The 18,488-nt window shown below is 44.7% G+C and overlaps 1 protein-coding gene across 2 annotated transcripts in view; it reads right to left on the bottom strand.

Moving 5' to 3' along the window:
- AKAP9 (A-kinase anchoring protein 9) overlaps nt 1-18,488 on the bottom strand; it is a 647,464-nt gene that overhangs the window by 149,451 nt on the left and 479,525 nt on the right. For both annotated transcript variants that reach the window (XM_078663639.1, XM_078663638.1), the window contains 3 exons: nt 15,662-15,853; nt 1,229-1,417; nt 933-1,077 (listed from right to left, as the gene is read on the bottom strand). In XM_078663639.1, the coding sequence (XP_078519765.1) occupies nt 933-1,077; nt 1,229-1,417; nt 15,662-15,853 (526 nt within the window). The remainder of the gene's footprint in view (nt 1-932; nt 1,078-1,228; nt 1,418-15,661; nt 15,854-18,488) is intronic.

The raw sequence follows: 18,488 nt of genomic DNA, 5'->3' as shown, positions 1-18,488 counted from the left end.
TCTGCATGAGGCGATTGTGAATTAAAAGTGAGTGATTTCTCAGATCACTCATTAGTGGTGTTTGGATTGGACGAACAGCCAAGCCTATTTCCTTGTTTTTTCTGACACAGATAGGAGCGGAGGGAAGCATACAATGATCCGCCCTGCCAGAAATGATCTTCTCCTCAATCACCTCCCAACCCACTCATGTTCAGAGCAAGTAATAAATGTATGCGTTAAACCCTACAGAATTGGGGATTCCATAGGGTTTTACAACCAGAAAAATTGTTCTCACACTGCAATTTGCCATTCCAAGGGATTTTACTCTTACTTTTTAACATCCGTTAATTGACATTTGTACATGTTATAAATGATCTACCCTGGTCTCCTCAGGTGCATCAGTGAGTTCACAGATCAGCTGTATACAGCAGGAATCCCCTTGCTTTTATCGAAGGGGGGCACTTAACAGTAAATTGCTAGGGAAAATATTTTGATAAAAAAAATAGCCCAATATGCAACAACCGGGAGGGGAAAAGGGGAGAACAAAAGTACCAATAAACAGAACGTACAGGCACAAGTGAAGGGCCCTACTAGGTTCAGATTTAACTCTTAAATTAATGGTACAGGGGTGGATCTACTGCATGGCAATGGTAAACTAGAACGCAAATTTACTGTTTTCCCAGTATTGTATAATTATAAGTCATGGCCTTTCTTCCTTCTTTTGATTCTACACTTGGGAAACATATTTTTAATTATAGACCCCTGTTTGTTAAATTGTACCTTTACGTTGTTAGGCTCAACTATAGTCCTATTATGAAAACTTGATTTTTATGATAAAGTGCCTCATCTACATCACTTTGTTTCTGTACACTATAACAGAATAACTGAGAAATGAAAAAGAAAAAGTGAAAAACACACCGATTCTTACACCCTAAACATTCACAAATAAATACCTTGGCTTTCTGCATCTATCTGTGTTTTATTTTTGGGATCCATTTGTAGGCCACTTTTTTTAGCACGAAGAGACTGAATTTCTAGCAACAAACTTCTTCGATCAGCGTTGTTAATACAGTCCATTGCATTAATATGTTCCATCCCCTGCAAACAAATCAAATGTAAATGTGTAATATACAAATACCATTTTCAATTAAGTCTCAATTGGTTATTAAAGACTTTTTCAGCATTTGCTTCCAGATAACTGCTGTATATGCGATGAAAATATTGACTGAACATGAGCCGGTTTCCCTACCTGCTCTTGTAATCTTTGCTCTAACTGATTCACCAGCACAGCTGTGTCTGTAGAGCCCACTGCTGCCAACTTTGTTTGAAATGCTGCCACTAGAACATCATGTTCCTTTAGGAAGACATCTTGAATAGCACTCAGCAGTTCACCTCGCCAGTCTGGAATATTTTCGGCCAGGTCAGAGCTCTCATCAGACTAAAAGGGATATAAAATTAATACAAGAAATATATTATTATATAAACATAAATCAAATAGAGTCACATAAATCTAAAATAGTACTTCGATACATTTCTGTGTCACACAGGAGACTATGCAATTGAATGCAAGTCTAAACAATGTTCTATTGTCTAAGTTAAAATAATGAAAATGCTATTTTATTCATTCTATGGATATTTCTTGAGTGGCGAGCCTTGATTCATCACAGATTTTTAATCAATTTGTATGTTCTCATCAATGATAATAAACTGCTACTGTAATATTAAGTGCCAATTATGATGGAAAAGACATTATTGAAGGCTAGAATGATAATATTACTTGCCTTTTGGGAAAAACAATCACTGCATCATAGATGTAACAAAGGATAGGCTCTGTGCATAGTTATAGGACATGCAGGGATCCTCCACATCTAACTCTTTCTATGGCTGCTTGTCTGAAGACCACAACCAGCGACTCCATGGCCAAAGAAAAAAGGATGGGAGACAGTGGGTACCCTTATCTTATGCCTTATTCCACAAAACATTGCTTGCAGATGTAGCAACCTGTTCTTACCCTAGTGAAGACTTGTGTTAAGTAAACAAATCAACTTTATGAGCCCATGTCTAAGTCCATTCTAACCAGCACTGCCAACATGAAGTTCCATTTAAGACAGTCGAAGGCTTTCTGTAAGTCAATCGATACCACCAGAGGAATACTCCCATCTGGGCCAGGATATAACAAAAGCTGGAACAATCGCCTGACATTTGAGGTGATGCACCTATCAATCACTCAATCACAAGAATTTGTATAGCGCGCTACTCACCCGTAAGGGTCTCAAGGCGCTGGGGGGGGAGGGCGGGGGGGGGTCGCTATTGCTCGAACAGCCAGGTCTTGAGTTGTTTCCTGAAGGAGAGGTGATCCAGGGTCAGCCGTAGGTGAGTGGGGAGGGAGTTCCATGTCTTGGCTGCCAGGTAGGAGAAGGATCTTCCTCCGACGGTGGACTTCCGAATTCGTGGGACGGTGGCGAGGCTGGCGGATCGGAGCTGGCGGGTGGGTGTGTAGAAAAAAAGGCGGCTGTTGAGGTACTTCGGGCCCATGTCGTGGTGAGCCTTGTGAATAATGAATAATCTCCTGACATTTGTGGTGATGCCCCTATGGGAAATCAACCCAGACCGGTCTGAAGGGACCAACCTGTGTAATCACGGAAGGAGGTGATTCGCAAGGATTTTGCTCAACACTTTGTTGTCTATGTTGAGCATTGATAATGGACACTGTAGGGATTTATCTAGAGAATACAAATCACAATTCAGTAATGGTATTCGTGGTGACTCGTTGTTCACCTAATCAGAAGGCCTTTACGGATACAAAAATGCAAGTGGGGCACCAAGAGGGCTTTGTATGTCTTGAAAAATTCTGACAGAAAACATAATCCGCACTGGGAACACTGCTGTGAGCCATTTCTTTGAGTGCCATGCATATTTCAGCCTCCATAAGAGACCCATAAATTGAGTTGGCTTGTTGTTGGGTCAAGGTAGTTACAGATAAGTGTTTCAAGAAGTATTATCTCCAGATTAATAGCTTCAGTATGGGATCGGTATAACAGAGTAATGGTTGCATAATGGTTCATTAATGTGATGTTGAGTACTTATTAGGCTCTCGGACAGGCATTGGATGGCCATGATAGGGCAGTGGGGATTTTCATCCCATAGGAAATAGCTAGTAAGAGACAGCTTTATCAGATTCAGAGTGAAGTATAGCTAATTATTATGTGGGAGAGGATGTAGACTTGCGGCTAGAGCGGTCGGACCTCGAATCTGGGGAACCGGGTTCGAGACTCGGCAACGACGCTGAAACATCCTGTGATTCTGGGCAAATCACTTAATCTCCCCATGCCCATCAAAAATGAATGTGTTCTTCTGTAACGAAACTGGTGTTCATGTAAAGCGCTCTGATACCCGATTTCTCAAGTCAAGTTTGCGCTATGTAAAACTCCCCCAAAAATAATTGCTGTGAAGAGCTAGCCAATTTAGTTATTTCTAACTGGAGAAGTTCTGTTTCAAGCCTCACATCATCTCTAGCTAATACTGGCCATACTCCATGAAAGGTAGTCATATGTCCCGCCTGCACACACCTTTAAAGCCTCCCATTCAATCCCAACAGACCATGTGGACCTATGATTTTTAGCAAAGTAATTAATGAACAGGATTTTAACTTGCTCATCATAAGATGCATCTAATAAATCCTTTGGTTGTAGGAGCCATAGGTGTATATCGGGCCAAGAACTAGTCCATTTCACATTTAGCAGTATGATCTGTATGATTGGCTACAGACCGACACCGGTGCTCAATGTAGTGGGTCACTCTCATGAAGCCAATGGAATCAAGGCATCTATCCAGTTGTGGGTGCTATGAATGGGACAATATTGTGCATATTCCCTATCTTGTGGGGGGTGTTTGTGCCATATGACAAAGAGCCCCCACTGACAAACCCAAGAAATAAACCAGGCTGCCACCCATATTCCTGTGCCCCAGGAACAAGGGGGGGGGGAACAAGATCTATCCAGGTCCGATGAGGAAACTAAATAATAGTCCCCAACTCAAACAGAGGGGATGTTGTTCTGCGGTGTAACTAAGAAACTCCCAACTCGGAGTATGTGGGGGCATAAATAAAAGGCACGTGTCAAGGCCTGACATCTATATCACCACTAATTACCACATATCAGCCCTCCTTATCAATGTCCACCCAGTATATAACACAAGGGAGTCTAGGATAAACCCAAATCAAAGCACTGTCCCAGGCAGAAAGCAAAGGTTTGACTTTTTGGGTAGGTCTGCAGGTCTACATAACAGGTCGAGGGGCACGAGTTGTTGTTTCCTGTTTATTGGTTTTAACACTGCAAATGGCCTTAGATAAGGTATCAAATTGCAATCACATTGCTGTTGGACGGTAGCTGTTCGGGAAAAAATAAAATTGTGTTGTTGTGTATCTTGAATCACCATTATTCTGTGCAAGCTGAAGAAGAGCATCGCAGTCTCGGTAACTGAGATGTGTTGCCACCATAGATCTCTGTGGCACACCAGGCAGAGGAGGTCTCAAGAGGACATGATGTGGGTGTTCAATGGCGAAAGACTTGGACAACTGTCCCTCCGTCACTTGATTCAAAAGCCAATCTTCCAAGAAGAGGTCCACAGAGGGACCTTTCACCTTTTCAGGTAAGACAATTATCTAAAAAGGTTTCCTCCTTTACCTCCACTCTGCGTCTATGGCCCTGAACTTTAGGGACCAAATGCATTAGTCAAATCTTTGACCTGGGTAGGTGAGAGCCTCCAGGCAGAGCTGCAGCTCAGCTATGGTCACTTCTATGTCATTAACTCTGCTCGAGAGCTTGTGTTGTTCCTATGCCTCCGAAAGCCCTTTACTGCTTCCAGAATATTGGGGGGTCCCATGATGTCTGATCAAACGTGGTAGATTTGAGTTTGGGCCCCTTCCAGTGATTCCACGATCGGCTGACCGCTAAGCTAAGTACCGATTCTAAAGCTATCGACTCATTGTATATGTCTCTCCCCTTTTTGACAAACACGCAGGGTGTGCCAATTACGTTCCCACCCCCCTCCTGTGACTCATGGTGTTCTTCCTTAACACCAACTAAGTGAGACATTTTAATTCATTTTATTCACGCGATCGACCTGCACTATTAATTTGATCGCCAATCGGAAGTAAAACATCAGTTTTTACGTAACTTACAAACCTAGCTCGGATCACGAATAGCACGTAGCACTTCCTTCTGGATAGTAGCTAAAACCCAGGGGCTAATGGTGGTGATAACTGTACGGTTATAACTCGCCACTATTGTCTCTGAACCACTTTTGGAGCACTAGATAATCACGGATACCATTAGAACAAATACTAAATGTATGTTGTGTTCTACATGTTTGTCCATGTCCTTTTTTATTTACAGGTGCAGAAACCGTAAAGTTGAAGCCTCCTAAGCCAGGAGTGATTAGGAAGACAATCCTTTCTTCCTAATTTTTTGCACTTTTTCACTGTTTTTCTTATTTTCACTCTCACGTCCCTAGGTAAGGGTGGGCCTTAGCGTGCTCATACCGCCAGGGTTTAATACACCTTTCTAGTCCTGAAGAATTGCCTGGTAAAATTACACTGTTTCACGGCAAGAAACATGTCGACTGATATCTAGGAATCTACCACTCAACTAAATGTGGACTGCTTCCATACACATAGATTTTAATATAATGTCTTTAGTGATCATAGAATAAAATTTCCTTTTGATACACTACGGACAATTTTTAATACCTTCACTACTCACTAGCTTAGTTTGCACCAACACGTCCTAAATCTCACTAACCTGCTCCGCAGTAGATCTGGCGTTGTAGCACACCAAGGAGACACTCCGTCTCCTTGGTGGAGCCCGATGATGAAGCATGTCATCAACAGGTGGTGAGTGAGGGCTTTCCTTTAACGTCCTAAGTGAGGCCGTTTTTCTCCCCTCTTTCTGCTCCCGAATGTGGTTTAAGTGTAACCATAAGACACTCTTTATTTGTTTATTGATCATAACCGGGGAATAAGAGTGTCAGTCTACTCTCCCTATCTCTCTCCTTGTTTATTGATCTTAAAATCACCAGCCATTAAGATGGGACAATTATAATGAACTAAACGCAAAATCCCGTCTAAGTCTACATCAAGGGCGAAAACAACGTCCCTGTGGGTGGAATCAAACACATTATTATAAAAACTGACCTTCACTAGATCCATCAAACACATTATTATAAAAATTGCCTATCACTAGATCTGCCCTTAATAGACAAGAAAATGAACTGATAATACGGGGAAGCACTGGCAGACCTTCCTTCTATAAATAACTGGTAACAAATTTGAAATTAAGATCTGCAAGCCACCTTTGGCACGACCTAACGGTGACAGCCTAGCAGCAGTAAAAAGGAAAAGAAACCTTCAACATGAGTCGATTTCACGTGCCAGGTTTCCTGGAAGCAAATTAAATGCGAGGTAGAAGGGGTGTAATGCCAATCTGGGGCTGTTAATTTATTTTGAAGCTCAGAGATATTCCAAGAAGTGAAGTGGCAAACCCCAATATACCCATTATATGTTGATGTTAAGACTAAAACAGAGAGGCTAAGTGGCGTTGACTGGGCCACCCTGACTGACAGGAAAGGGTTAAGAGGAACAGAGGAAGGGAGTTAGTTCGGCTGTAGGCTCAGGCTCACAATTAAGCCAGGAGGGATGAGGAGTATGATCAATAGGGCCCTCAAAACAAATTGATTGAAGCGTGCTCCTACGCTCTGGGTGTCAGTCAACTGCCTGCAGGTCATTCAGGGGTTCAAACATATTTGAAAGGGTAACATAACAAGGGCAATTAAAGGAAATAAGCTGATCAACAGATGGACATTCAAGTACATGAAATGCTTGATACAAGGTGGGATAAAGCTCAGGGGGAGAAGCCTAATATTACCAGAATTTGTAAGGTAGACCTAAGCAATATCTCACCAAAAACCGAGGAAGCACACCTTGGAGGGTTTTGTTTTGGGGATGGGCCAATCCACCCAAACCTTTGTGTCAACAACATTTTATTGGCTTTGGTAACTAGAAAAATAAACTTAGTCTAAACCATTGAAGGGCTTTATTCCTGAACTGGACTGGTGGCTCAGTAGTGTCCTGGGACAGGGGAGGAACATTTATCAGAATCAAACATAAAGGCAACAGGCAGCAGGTACATTCAGAGTGACTTCGTAGGAGCACCCCATCCCCCCTTGCTATTTTGTACCCTCATGTTACTTATGTGCTGGAGTGAATACCCCAAGGAGGATTCTGGTGGCAGATAGCTACTGTTAGTCCGAGTCGGATATTTAGTACTGATCATATGAGGCTGGATGGGTTGCATGCCCAACGCAAGACTGGAGGACCTACCCAAACTTGAATCCTCCAGTAGGAAAAGAGCCCTCCAATGCTGCTTAGCTCAGGAACAACTTGAGATTGGCTATGTTGCGAAACATGATGGTGCAGGACAAGAAGAGGGCAAGCCAAATGACTCATTAGGGTAATTAGGAGGGGGTTGTAATCTTTTGGAGGCAAATTGAGGCGCATGTGAGAAATTCCGGGGGGCAACAAGTCTGTAGATTGGGCGCCTGAACTATCAGGTACGGTAGAGAATCTTACCTTGATGCTGCATAAAAGTTCTTCAATAACCAACAAACTTTCAACCACCCCCCTCACATGCCACCACAGTGGGAGCTGTAGAACTCGCAGGGCCGAGATAAAGAACAATGGATAGAGTCTGAGGAGGGATGTAATTTGCTTACCTCCTGGCATCTTTTACATTTGACTGGAGAGCTGGTATTATGGAGAAAAGTTGAGGCCACTCCAGTATTCTGTCCAGGGTCGGCAAGGGAAACTGTCTGAGGAGGTGATGGCACAGGTAATTGCCCCTGGGCAGTCACTGAGAATCTGTCTCTAAAGCTGAAGCTGTCCTAGGACCTGTGACCATCGTAGCAGATAGGCGGCACTCAGCATGTTCTATTTCCTTGCTTAAGGTGCCCACTGCATGTTGATGTATCCATCCAGGGAAGAAGAGTTAGGACCAGGCTTGGCATGTATAGAGGGTTTGCATTTCACCATCCTGACAGTAAAACAATATCAAAGCAACAAAACAACAGTAACCTCGGGATCTTGAGAGTCTTGGTCCAAGGGGGGTTGCCCAGTCCAGCCTCCTCCAGGCGTGGATGGGCCCGCCCTTGGTACAGGTGTGGTCCGGGTGCGCCTCTCGCAGCAGGAAGAGCGGAGGTGCTATATAGCGTAATAAGGGGTCTTGCTCCTCCTCCTTCGATGCGGTGGCACTCACTGGCGCGTAGAGTTCTGGGAGCTGGAGTCTCTAGCTGCCATAATGTTATCCCACGTAGAGGAAAGAGCGAAGTGCTAATTAGCGCAATAAGGGTCTGGCTCCTTCCCCCTCCACTCGGCATGCGTTGGTGCTCACAGGCGCGTAGAGTTCTGGGACTTAAGAGTCCCTAGCAGCCACTATGTTGTCCCACGTAGTGGGAACAGCGGGATCACTATATAGTGCTACAAGGGGTCTGGCTCTTCCCCCTCACTTCTGCACCTGTTGGCGCTCACGGCCCCCCTCCACTTAGCCCAGATGGTGCTCAGGGGCGTGTAGAGTTCTGGGACCTGCAGTCCCTTGCAGCCACGATGTTGTCCCGTGCAGCGGGAAGAGCAGAGGCACTGCATAGCACAATAAGGAGTCTGGCTCTTCCCCCTCCATTCGGAATGCGTTGGCGCTCACAGGCACCTAGAGTTTCACAGGTACATAGAGCTCTGGGACCTGGAGTCCCTGGTAGCCACAATGTTTTTTGTTTTTTTCCCCCCCAAAACCTTTATGGTATATATAAAGCACGGTACATCAATGCAATCATGTCGGGCAATTATGTGATGTGTTATTTACATAATATAAGCATCTTACTGCGCTAAGCGTATACATGAAGCAATAACGTCTTACAAACGATTATATCATTTACCCTTAGTCCACCCACCCAACATTACACAACAAATAATCAATATGAAAAGCATATCCAGAGTGTACAGCATATTCCAAGTCAGAGTCAACGTTATGAGGTGTGAATTACATTTAGGACCTTCAGTGGGCCATACCGGCCATACTGACATTAAAGCATGACCTAACACATGTCAGCATGATGTGTAAGCTTTTAGCATAATACAGATGATCACTCAGCGGTACCCCAGGGATGATAATAAAGTGCGTGGACTATAGAGGAGCAATAAGCGTGTAGGTAGTTGCAAGTGCTGGATTAAACATTAGACAGTATTGTACCGGCATCAACAGTATTTATCCCCTCCTGCTCGTCATCCTCTGCAGCCTGACGCGGAAGGAGGTAGCAGATGAAGGGAGCCCATATGTCTTTCGGTTGTGATCTCGGAGGCAGCAGTTCTGCGTAAGCGTGTAGGTGTTCCTGCCATGTGGACATAGTCCGGACCCAGCATTTAAATTTGGGGGCACGCCCCCGTCCACAGCGACATGCAACTAATCGTTTGGCGAGTAAGAGACTAATCGCCAGGAGCTTCCTGTGCCCAGTTACCACGGGCTGCGTCAGTCCTAGCAGTGCCTTCAGTGGGCAGGGGGTGATTGCAACGCCCAGCATATCAGAGATTCCCTCAAAAACCTGTGTCCAGTATGCGGCAACCTGAGAGCAGGACCAAGCTAGGTGCATGAAGTCAGCCCCGGCTGCTCCGCAGCGGAGGCAGCAATCAGTCTCACGTAGGTGAAGTTTGTGCAGCCTAGCAGGGGTGTGATATATCCGGTGAAGAAATTGTAGTGCAAAAGCCTTAACCTATTATTCCCTGTGATTGCGTTTGTTTGTGTGCAGCTAAGTTTCCATTGCTCATCTGTCAGTGGTGTTGCAAGGTCCCCATCCCATTCCAAGCGGGCTCGCAGTGTGGTGGAAAGTGGTGCACCTTGTACATGTTTGTAAAGCATGGATATAACATGATGTGGGGCATCTGCTTGTACTAGGGCGTGTAGTGGCGCAAATGTTTCAGGCTCATCAGGGAATGAGGGGGTGATAGCTCGGACGTTCTGCCGTAGCCGAGCAAATAAAAAGGTATCCATAGCGGAGGGCGTCCTCTCTCCAAAGAATTGCTCAGTAGTCCGGAAGGTCCCCTGTACATAAAGATCCCCCCATTGGCGATGACCTAGCTCTGTGAGCAGCCTGCGACATATTGCCTCACAAGTAACTTGTAGCCGAGGATCATCAGCCAATGGCAGGAAGGGCGAGTAAAAAAGGGGCTGTCCAGGGCTTGTGCCATCCGGCTCCTTGCCGCCACAGTGCAATCCACAGTGGAAGAGTCGCGGCACCTGGGCCTCACCTGAGTTTGAATATGTCCGGTTTTGACTGTGGGAGCCATGTGACCGTCCTCAACAGCCAGGTGTGCCATGAATAGCGGTGGATGAAACCAATGGACAGCAAAGTGTGCTTGGGCGCAGTCGTAATATCTCTTGAAGTTGGGAACTTCGAACCCACTCAGATGGAACGGGAGCATAAATGTATCAAGGCTGATACGTGCTTGCTTCCCACCCCAGATTAGTCTTGTTAGTTGGGACTTCAGGGAGCGAAAAAAAAATTTCCCTGGATTATAGGGAATATTGACAAAGAGATATACAAGCTTCGGCAATAGTACCATCTTAATAAGGGCGATCCGGCCGGCCATTGAAAGTGGGAGGTGTATCAATTTGGTGACACTATCCGTTATTTTATCAATCAGAGTGCTATAGTTGGCTCGCATCATGGTTTCTTTCTGTCTGGTGATGCGAACTCCCAGATATTTTAGTTCATCCAGCTCCCACACGAGAGGGTAGTCTAGTTGGTATGATTGGGTATTGTCAGTTAACGGGAAGATAGCAGATTTCGCCCAGTTGATTTGTACGCCAGCTATGCCCCCAAATTTTGTAATTTCGCGCAGCACTGGATTTAAATTATCTTGGGGCTTCTTAATGTAAAGAGTCATGTCATCCGCGTAGAGCGAGACAAGTAGTTGGCGGGCAGGGTAGATGAGGCCACGGTGATTATGTTTTTGATGGAGTTTTGCGGCTAAGGGTTCAATAGCGATCGCAAAAAGGAGAGGGGATAAGGGGCACCCCTGACGGGTACCTCTTTGGACAGTCAAAGGGGTGGATCTGGCACCGTTGAGCAGCACAGTGGCCGTTGGCTGATGGTAAAGCAGCTTCACCCAGTCAATGAAGCTAAACGGCACTCCTATATATTGTAGCGTGCCCAGCAGGTAGTCCCACTCAAGCGAATCAAAAGCCTTGGTGGCGTCCAGGAATACCGCCACGGCCTCACTTTTTGGGTCAATGTCCTGGAGAACCGCATGTAGGGTGCGAAGATTATGTGAAGTAGCACGGTTTGGGACAAAGCCAGCCTGGTCCGGCAGGACTAGGCGTTCCATAAGGAGGTTGAGGCGTGTAGCCAGGACCTTGGCCAAAATCTTGGTGTCGCCATTTAAGAGCGATAGGGGGCGGTAGGAGTCACAGAGAGTAGGGGGCTTACCAGGCTTGAACAGTGAAGTTATGAGCGCTTCTCGCATGGTTCGAGGGAGACTACCCTCGTCAAGCGCCGCATAAAAGACTTGTTTTAGAATGGGGCTAAAATGGGAGCAAAAAGTTAGTAAAAATCGATAGGCAGGCCGTCGGATCCAGGGGCCTAGTCTGAGCGCATCCCCTTAATAGCCTCAGTAATTTCATCCAGCTCTAATTCTAAAGGAAGAAATTTCTGCTGTGTGTCGCCCAATCAAGCCAGTGCCACGTTGTCAAAATAGGCCGGGAGGTCAAGAGGCTCCGTCCTGTGTGAGGAGTAGAGTGCACGATAGTGTTCCTGAAATGTACGAAGCTGGTTAGGGAGGTTCCTATGTATGTTACCATTAGTGTTGTGTAGTTCAGTGACATAGTTAGCGAAACGAGGGGGTTTAATCGAATTAGCCAAAGCTCTCCCGGGCCTGTCCCCCTCACCATAAATACGGGCCTTATGTGGTCGTCCCAGAAATTCACATTCCCTGTCCGCCACCTGTGTGTATTCGGTGAGCTTTTCGCGCACCTGAGTGGTAAAGTCGTCAGGGCGTTGAGCCACGGACCTTTCGAGCTCACGTAGTTCGGTTTCCAAATTCTGCAGGTCAGTGCGCAGAGATTTCAGGATGCCCCCACCTTTAGCTAAGCACCAGCCCCTGACTGTGACCTTAAAGGCCTCCCATACGGTAGTGACACTATCGACAGATGACATGTTGCGATCAAAAAAGTCCCAAATGTCTAGTTCCATTTCCGCTTTGAAAACAGGTTCTCTGAGGTGTGCCGGATTAAGCCAACTCAAATAAGGTGAGCAGTCAAGGGGGATTCTAAGATCTAAGAGGACCGGGGAGTGATCAGAGTGATGGGGAATGATGTGCGAGCCAAGAGTGTTGCATGTAGTAGCCAGGAAGAAACACCCGCAGATATGAAGACGTAGTCAAGGCGCGCCCAGGTACAGTGTATGGCAGAGTAGTGAGTGCCTTCTTGGAGAGCAGGATTAGCATACCTCCAAGAGTCTGTTAGGCTATTATCATCCACTATATCACAGAGCTTTCTCTGCGTGTTAGTGTAGTGAGAGGGTAGCGGTCGGGATCTATGCATTTGGGGCCTCAGCGCAGTGTTAAAGTCCCCTCCCCAGATGACATATGTAATACCCAGTGTCTGAATTTTCCCCCATAGTATGAGCAAGGTTTTAGGATCGTCGATATTGGGGCCATAGTAGTTGGCAAATAGAACATCGCGTGCATGCAGGCGTCCCCACACCTGACAGAATCTGCCTTCAGTGTCGTTGTCTATGCTTTTGGGCGTGAATGCCACCCTACGTTTAATAAGAATGGTAATAGCTGGAGTAGGAAGAGAATGTGCGACTCAAGGCCCACCTGGATGCAAATTGTACAGTGCCGCCGGGCGCCAGGTGCGTCTCCTGTAGGAGGGCAATGGCTATCCTATGTCTGTCGAGGTAACCCAATACCTGTCTGCGCTTTCTGGGGTTATTTAAGCCTCGAACATTCCAAGAGGTCAGCTTAATGATCTGTTGTGTCCCAGTCTCACCTGGGGCGCCCATCCTTGTGCCTGCCATGTGATTTTAGGCAAGGATTCGTAGAATGGTCAGTGGAAAAGAAAAATAGGTCCTCTGAGCTAGACTTGGAGTGCGATACAATTACAGTCAAAACTTGGGCATGCAGTAAAACAGTTCGAGCAGTAACCCGTTTCCCCACCCACACCGGCATCCCCAACTTGTCGGGCATTACTGTCCTTCCCCCAACACTAAAACCCATCAGTGAAATAAAAACAATGGCACCCCACGTAAACAAACGTAGAGGGGGGTCAGGGGATCGCCCTGAAGAGGGGGGTAAAGTCACTAGGGGCATCTGAACCGCCCACACATCTCCATTCTTTCACCCACCGGTACCGCAGCCGAGGGCAGAGTACTCGAGTGTGGGACGGAGATGAGAACCTGAGCAATAACATGAGTGCAAGGTTGTCCCGAGCAGAGGGAAGAGCAGAAGCGCTGAATAGTGCAATAAGGGGTCTGGCTCCTGCCCCCTCCATGTACTGGCACCCACTGGCACGTGGAGTTCTAGGACCTAGAGTCTCTATCATTCACAATGTTGTTCTGCACAGCGGGAAGCACAAGCGCCACAAATGCACATTATGGGTCTGGCTCTTTCTCCCTTTCACTTGGCACACGCCGGCGCTCACAGGCACGTAGAGTTTTGGACCTGGAGTCCATAGCAGCTACAATATTGTTACGCACAGCAGTAAGAACTGAAGCACTACATAAGGGGTCTGGCTCCTCCACCTCTCCTCGGCACGTATTGGCACTCATGGCCGCATAGAGTTATGGTACCTGAAGTCCTAAGCAGACATACTTTCATTAGTCATTTGGAGACAGGAACGCGTCGACCTCAGTGTTTGAGAAGCTAATGAATCTCACAATTACATGTCTACCAATCGGCTAAATTTACTTAGTGGACAGTTAACAGGCCTAACTGGTGGCAAGTCAAGACAGCAATGACAGTAAACTGAATATAATACACACCAACACTGTGCGGAAAAAAGTAAATGCAAAATATAACAAACACTACTGATGACAATAGACCTTGCCTTTGCGAGATAGTTTTTTGCATAAATATTGCAGTCAGTGATTAAAGTTAAAAAAAAGTTTAAAAAAACACTGTCTGAATTTTGCTTGCATATGTCTGAAAAAAACATTGTAAGATTTAAACCACTGCACAAATTAAGAAACATATATGGAATGAAAGCTGAAACGAAAGCAGAGATTGAACCACTGCCGATTACGTTGAAGTAGACTATTTTTTAGACAAATGTGCAAGTGTACAAGCAAAAATGCCATCAATCACAGCGAAGAGAGTTAATAGCTGAAGTGGACTGACACATGCTACATGCTGTAGTGGGAAGAAGCAAAATGTAAATTTGACTTGCTAACTGGCCAATTGATGAAGAGGGTGGATTGACAACTCCTTTATGTATTTGTATTACCATTTTAAAATAACAACAAAAAAAACATGAGGCTGGCGAGACAGCTAAACTTGTTTCTAGGACAAACCTAAAATTTGATGTGGTCAAAGCAGGAGAGGCGCCTCACCTCTGTGACCCTAATGCTTGTTTAGACTTGCCATTACAGCGTGGCCCTACAACAGTCACTACCAGTTCAATTCAGTTTTCTAAATAATACAAAAAAACATAACGACTCTCATTCTTAGGCAAGTCTACCCCTTACCCTCAGACCATACTTCAAAGCCTTTCTATACATTTTTGGTGAAAGTTAGAACTGATTATCAATAATACTTATGAAAAAAATTTACAAAACAAGTGTCAAACCCATTCCTTAGATTGCTGGTCTAATTGTGGTTCTCTATTCCCTAACGAGTACATATACTTCGACTAAAAAGGTATTCAAAGATTAATTCAGCAAAACTGATGTTGTGAACTATTGCCAATAGACTATATATCCATTTTAATGACTAAAATCAGATTATTCAGCTATTAATTTCAACCTTAAAATCTTGCACCTTTCATCAGTACCACCAGAAACAAAATTACTTCCTAATAATATCTGCTTTCCCAAGAAATATTTTGCACATTCATCACTCCTCAGTTTGATAAGGTCTTACTCTACACCGCATCTTCAACTGCTTTTGGTGTCCATTCCTTATTACTTCCCTCTTTGTATAATTGCATTGAGAAATCCCTCTTACAATCATACTACCTTTCTAACTCCTGCCACTCCATACACTTTTACTTCACTGTCTCTCCCTCTTTCTGTTTCACTTTCTGATTTAATTATTTTGTCAATCAATCACTTCGTCAACTATATTCCAAAGATTCACAACGTTTCAGCTTTATCTCTGGTCACCTCCTTCTACCATTTGATCTATACTTGCACTTACCCACCCATGATCTGAGATTACTGTGAAATCTCCCATTGTAATGCTAAAATTCCACTTAATATCACTATAATCTATAACCTTCGCATCGGTCCATACTTCGATTAAGCATGTTCAAGAAGAGGTTAACAGTCCCATTAGGTAAAGACTTTAGCAATTCACATCACTTATTTATTAATGTTGAACACACATTTGCCCTGTCAAAATACATATTGATAATTATACAATTACCTGTGCCTCCCGATGGACTTGCATTTGTGCAATTAGATTTTTCAAAGACGTAATTGCATTGAGAAATCCCCGTCTTTCTTCAGCCCATGCTTCGGTCCCTTGCACGACGGACTGTGGATCCTTGTCAGCATTAGGGAGCTCAGACAGAGACAGTACTTCTATGCCCTCACGATGGACTGCTCTCAGCAAACTCTGTCAGACAAAGAAATGTTCAACAGAGTAAACAACCTGTAACAAACCTGCAACACAATGCATGCTTAAACGCATAGACAAACTGTGCTACAAAGGAGGATCCTTGAAGCTATAACCAGGGCCATCGGGATTGTGCAATTCTGCAGACACATTTCAATAATGAAAGAGGCAGTGTGATTATAATGTGCAAACTGTTGCATATATCTGCTCTAATAGCTAGTTAGTAAATGGTGAAAAGATACATTATTTAAGTTTTTTTTATATAATGCATGTACTTCTATATGGAAGATATCAAGCTCTATAGTAAGGCAGTCAACTTCCGTTCCTCTCTTTTTATCTGATGCTGGTGGATGTCTATCGGTATTTGCACACCATTCATTTTGGTTGGCCACTGTCGAATGGGCAAGCACTCTTCAGGTGTAGCTCAATTACCTTGTGCAGGTCACCAGAGGTCACATACACCTTTCTGTGGGATGTGAACAAAGCCTTTTGTTTTGCACATTTACACCCAAACACAAACTTAAATATTGCATCAAAAACACTATGACCCAAACCAGCTTCCATTGCGCTGGGGGGCTCGTAAATATACACTTTGCTGACAATCTGAACAATTACACCCAGTCCTTGGTGTACTAACCCTTATATCGAACTCCCAGTGAACAATCGTTGTTCAAGTAGTAACACATTTTTTCACAATTTGATTTAACACATTCCCTAATACTTATTTCGTTTTATTTAAAGCTATACAGGGTATAGAAGTGCCATTTTGAACGCATTAGAAGCGCTTGTTTGAAAGCATTTACGTTTTCACAGCCGAATGCTTCAGTGCTTGTTCACTAACAGTTTCCTTCAAGGTGCGTGCACCAGTGTGTAATCCCAAACCACTGCGAACAAAACAGAGCGAAATACCCATCAGGATTTCTACTGAACCGAAAGGTAAGGAAATCTATCACCACACGGAAAACTACAACCATAAGACATTTATACTTGAAACGAAGAGCTATTATACCAAAGTTTAGATCTAATAGTGATGCAACAGTCTAGCTGAAATTTATACAACAACGAGGATCGCAATTTATTAGGAGGCCAGAAATAAAAAGCTATCAAAGCCAAGAAAAAGAACAGAAAGTGATTAGGGCCGCTTTGACGGAGCGTGTCTAAGCTATGAGTTGTGCCTTTTAATGCTTCTTCGTTTACTCTCTTTAAGAAGGGCTTTTGGTGCTAAGGTGATACAAGGTGCTTCATGGGTCTTACCTCCAGAGGGCGCGACCTTTTACATGATGAGCTGGAAGATCCTCCTGAGCTCTAATGTTTCCCTGCTTTTCTTGAACATGGTGTGCTCTGCTCCGTAGACAGTGTGACAGGATATAAAAGCACAACTGTGGGCCTTAGGTCACAACCCTTAATAGTGCCCTCAAAAGGCCTGTCACTCCCACCATGGCAAGGCGTTCCTTGTTTTAGGCCTACAGAGCCACGGTTCTTAAACCCCTATAGATAGAGGCAGTTAGCATAACATCATGAGGTCAGCAAACTGGTATCTTCAGAATCTGCCCTCGACAACTTCTAGTGTGATTTAATTGAGGTGAGGCTGCTCAACTTTTTTGAAAGGTTGCGTACTCTCATACCTGCTGCGGCACCATACATGCAAATAAAGATTTCCCCAACATGCACTCCCTCCCCCCATTCACCTTTCTTTGCACTAGTCTGTCTCTACATGGAGCTACCACTGGTGTCTGAAGGAGTGCCCTTCTGCCTGACGAAGGGGGTGTCCATTTTCCAGCCGTCAGCATTTGCCGCTGTGTCACTGAAGCAGGTTCTGAAGAGAAGTCGCATGAACCCCCAGTCACAGCTGAAAGAATCGCTAGGCAGCTTGGCCTTCTATCTCCTTCGCTTCTTTGTGAGGTCATTAATGACGTCATAGCTTATTGTGATGCTTGCTGACGGCTGAGTGACCTTAAAGACTCATGTACGTAATGTTAGGCCCACATCTTCATTACAATTCCTAATAAGGGAAATCGGTTTCCAAATAGATCATCTTAAAATCTAGGTTTTACTGGCAGTTCTCAGTAAACACGGGCAGATCTGAATACATGTGTGGCTTTGTCCCGAGGATGATTTCAGAACTGTTGAATACCTCTTAATACTAGTGTAATTCAGCAAGCTAACCAAGCAGTCTCAAGCACAAAATATTAATGAACAAGATGAAAGAAAAAGGTGGTCTTGTGCAAACGGACTAATCCTTTATAAATACCATACAACATGATGCCTCAAAAACTGGCAGTTTCAAAAACTTCCTAAATGTTATGTTATGTTATGTTAATAACTTTTATTCGGCGCACAGCTGCCCCAGCGAAGGGGCGTCCTGGCGCCTGATCAGATACCACAACACAACAGGTCAAAGCTGAAAAGAAGAAAAATCAATAAACAGAAGCGAAAAGGTGAGTCTTAATGGCGCGTCTGAAAAGAGTTAGGCTATCCAAGGCACGAATGTGCACAGGGAGGGAGTTCCATAGATCAGCCGCCAAGATGCGAAAAGAGCGTCCACCCATCCTACTCAGTCTGAACCTAGGCTTAATCGCCAGATGGTGAGATTCAGACCTGAGAGACCGCGTGGGAACATACGGAGAGATGAGGC

Source organism: Lissotriton helveticus, chromosome 10 (genome assembly GCF_964261635.1).
Source record: "Lissotriton helveticus chromosome 10, aLisHel1.1, whole genome shotgun sequence".
NCBI lineage: Eukaryota > Metazoa > Chordata > Amphibia > Caudata > Salamandridae > Lissotriton > Lissotriton helveticus.
The sequence above is the reverse complement of the archived record's forward strand: the minus strand, read 5'-3'. Positions and strand labels throughout refer to the sequence as shown.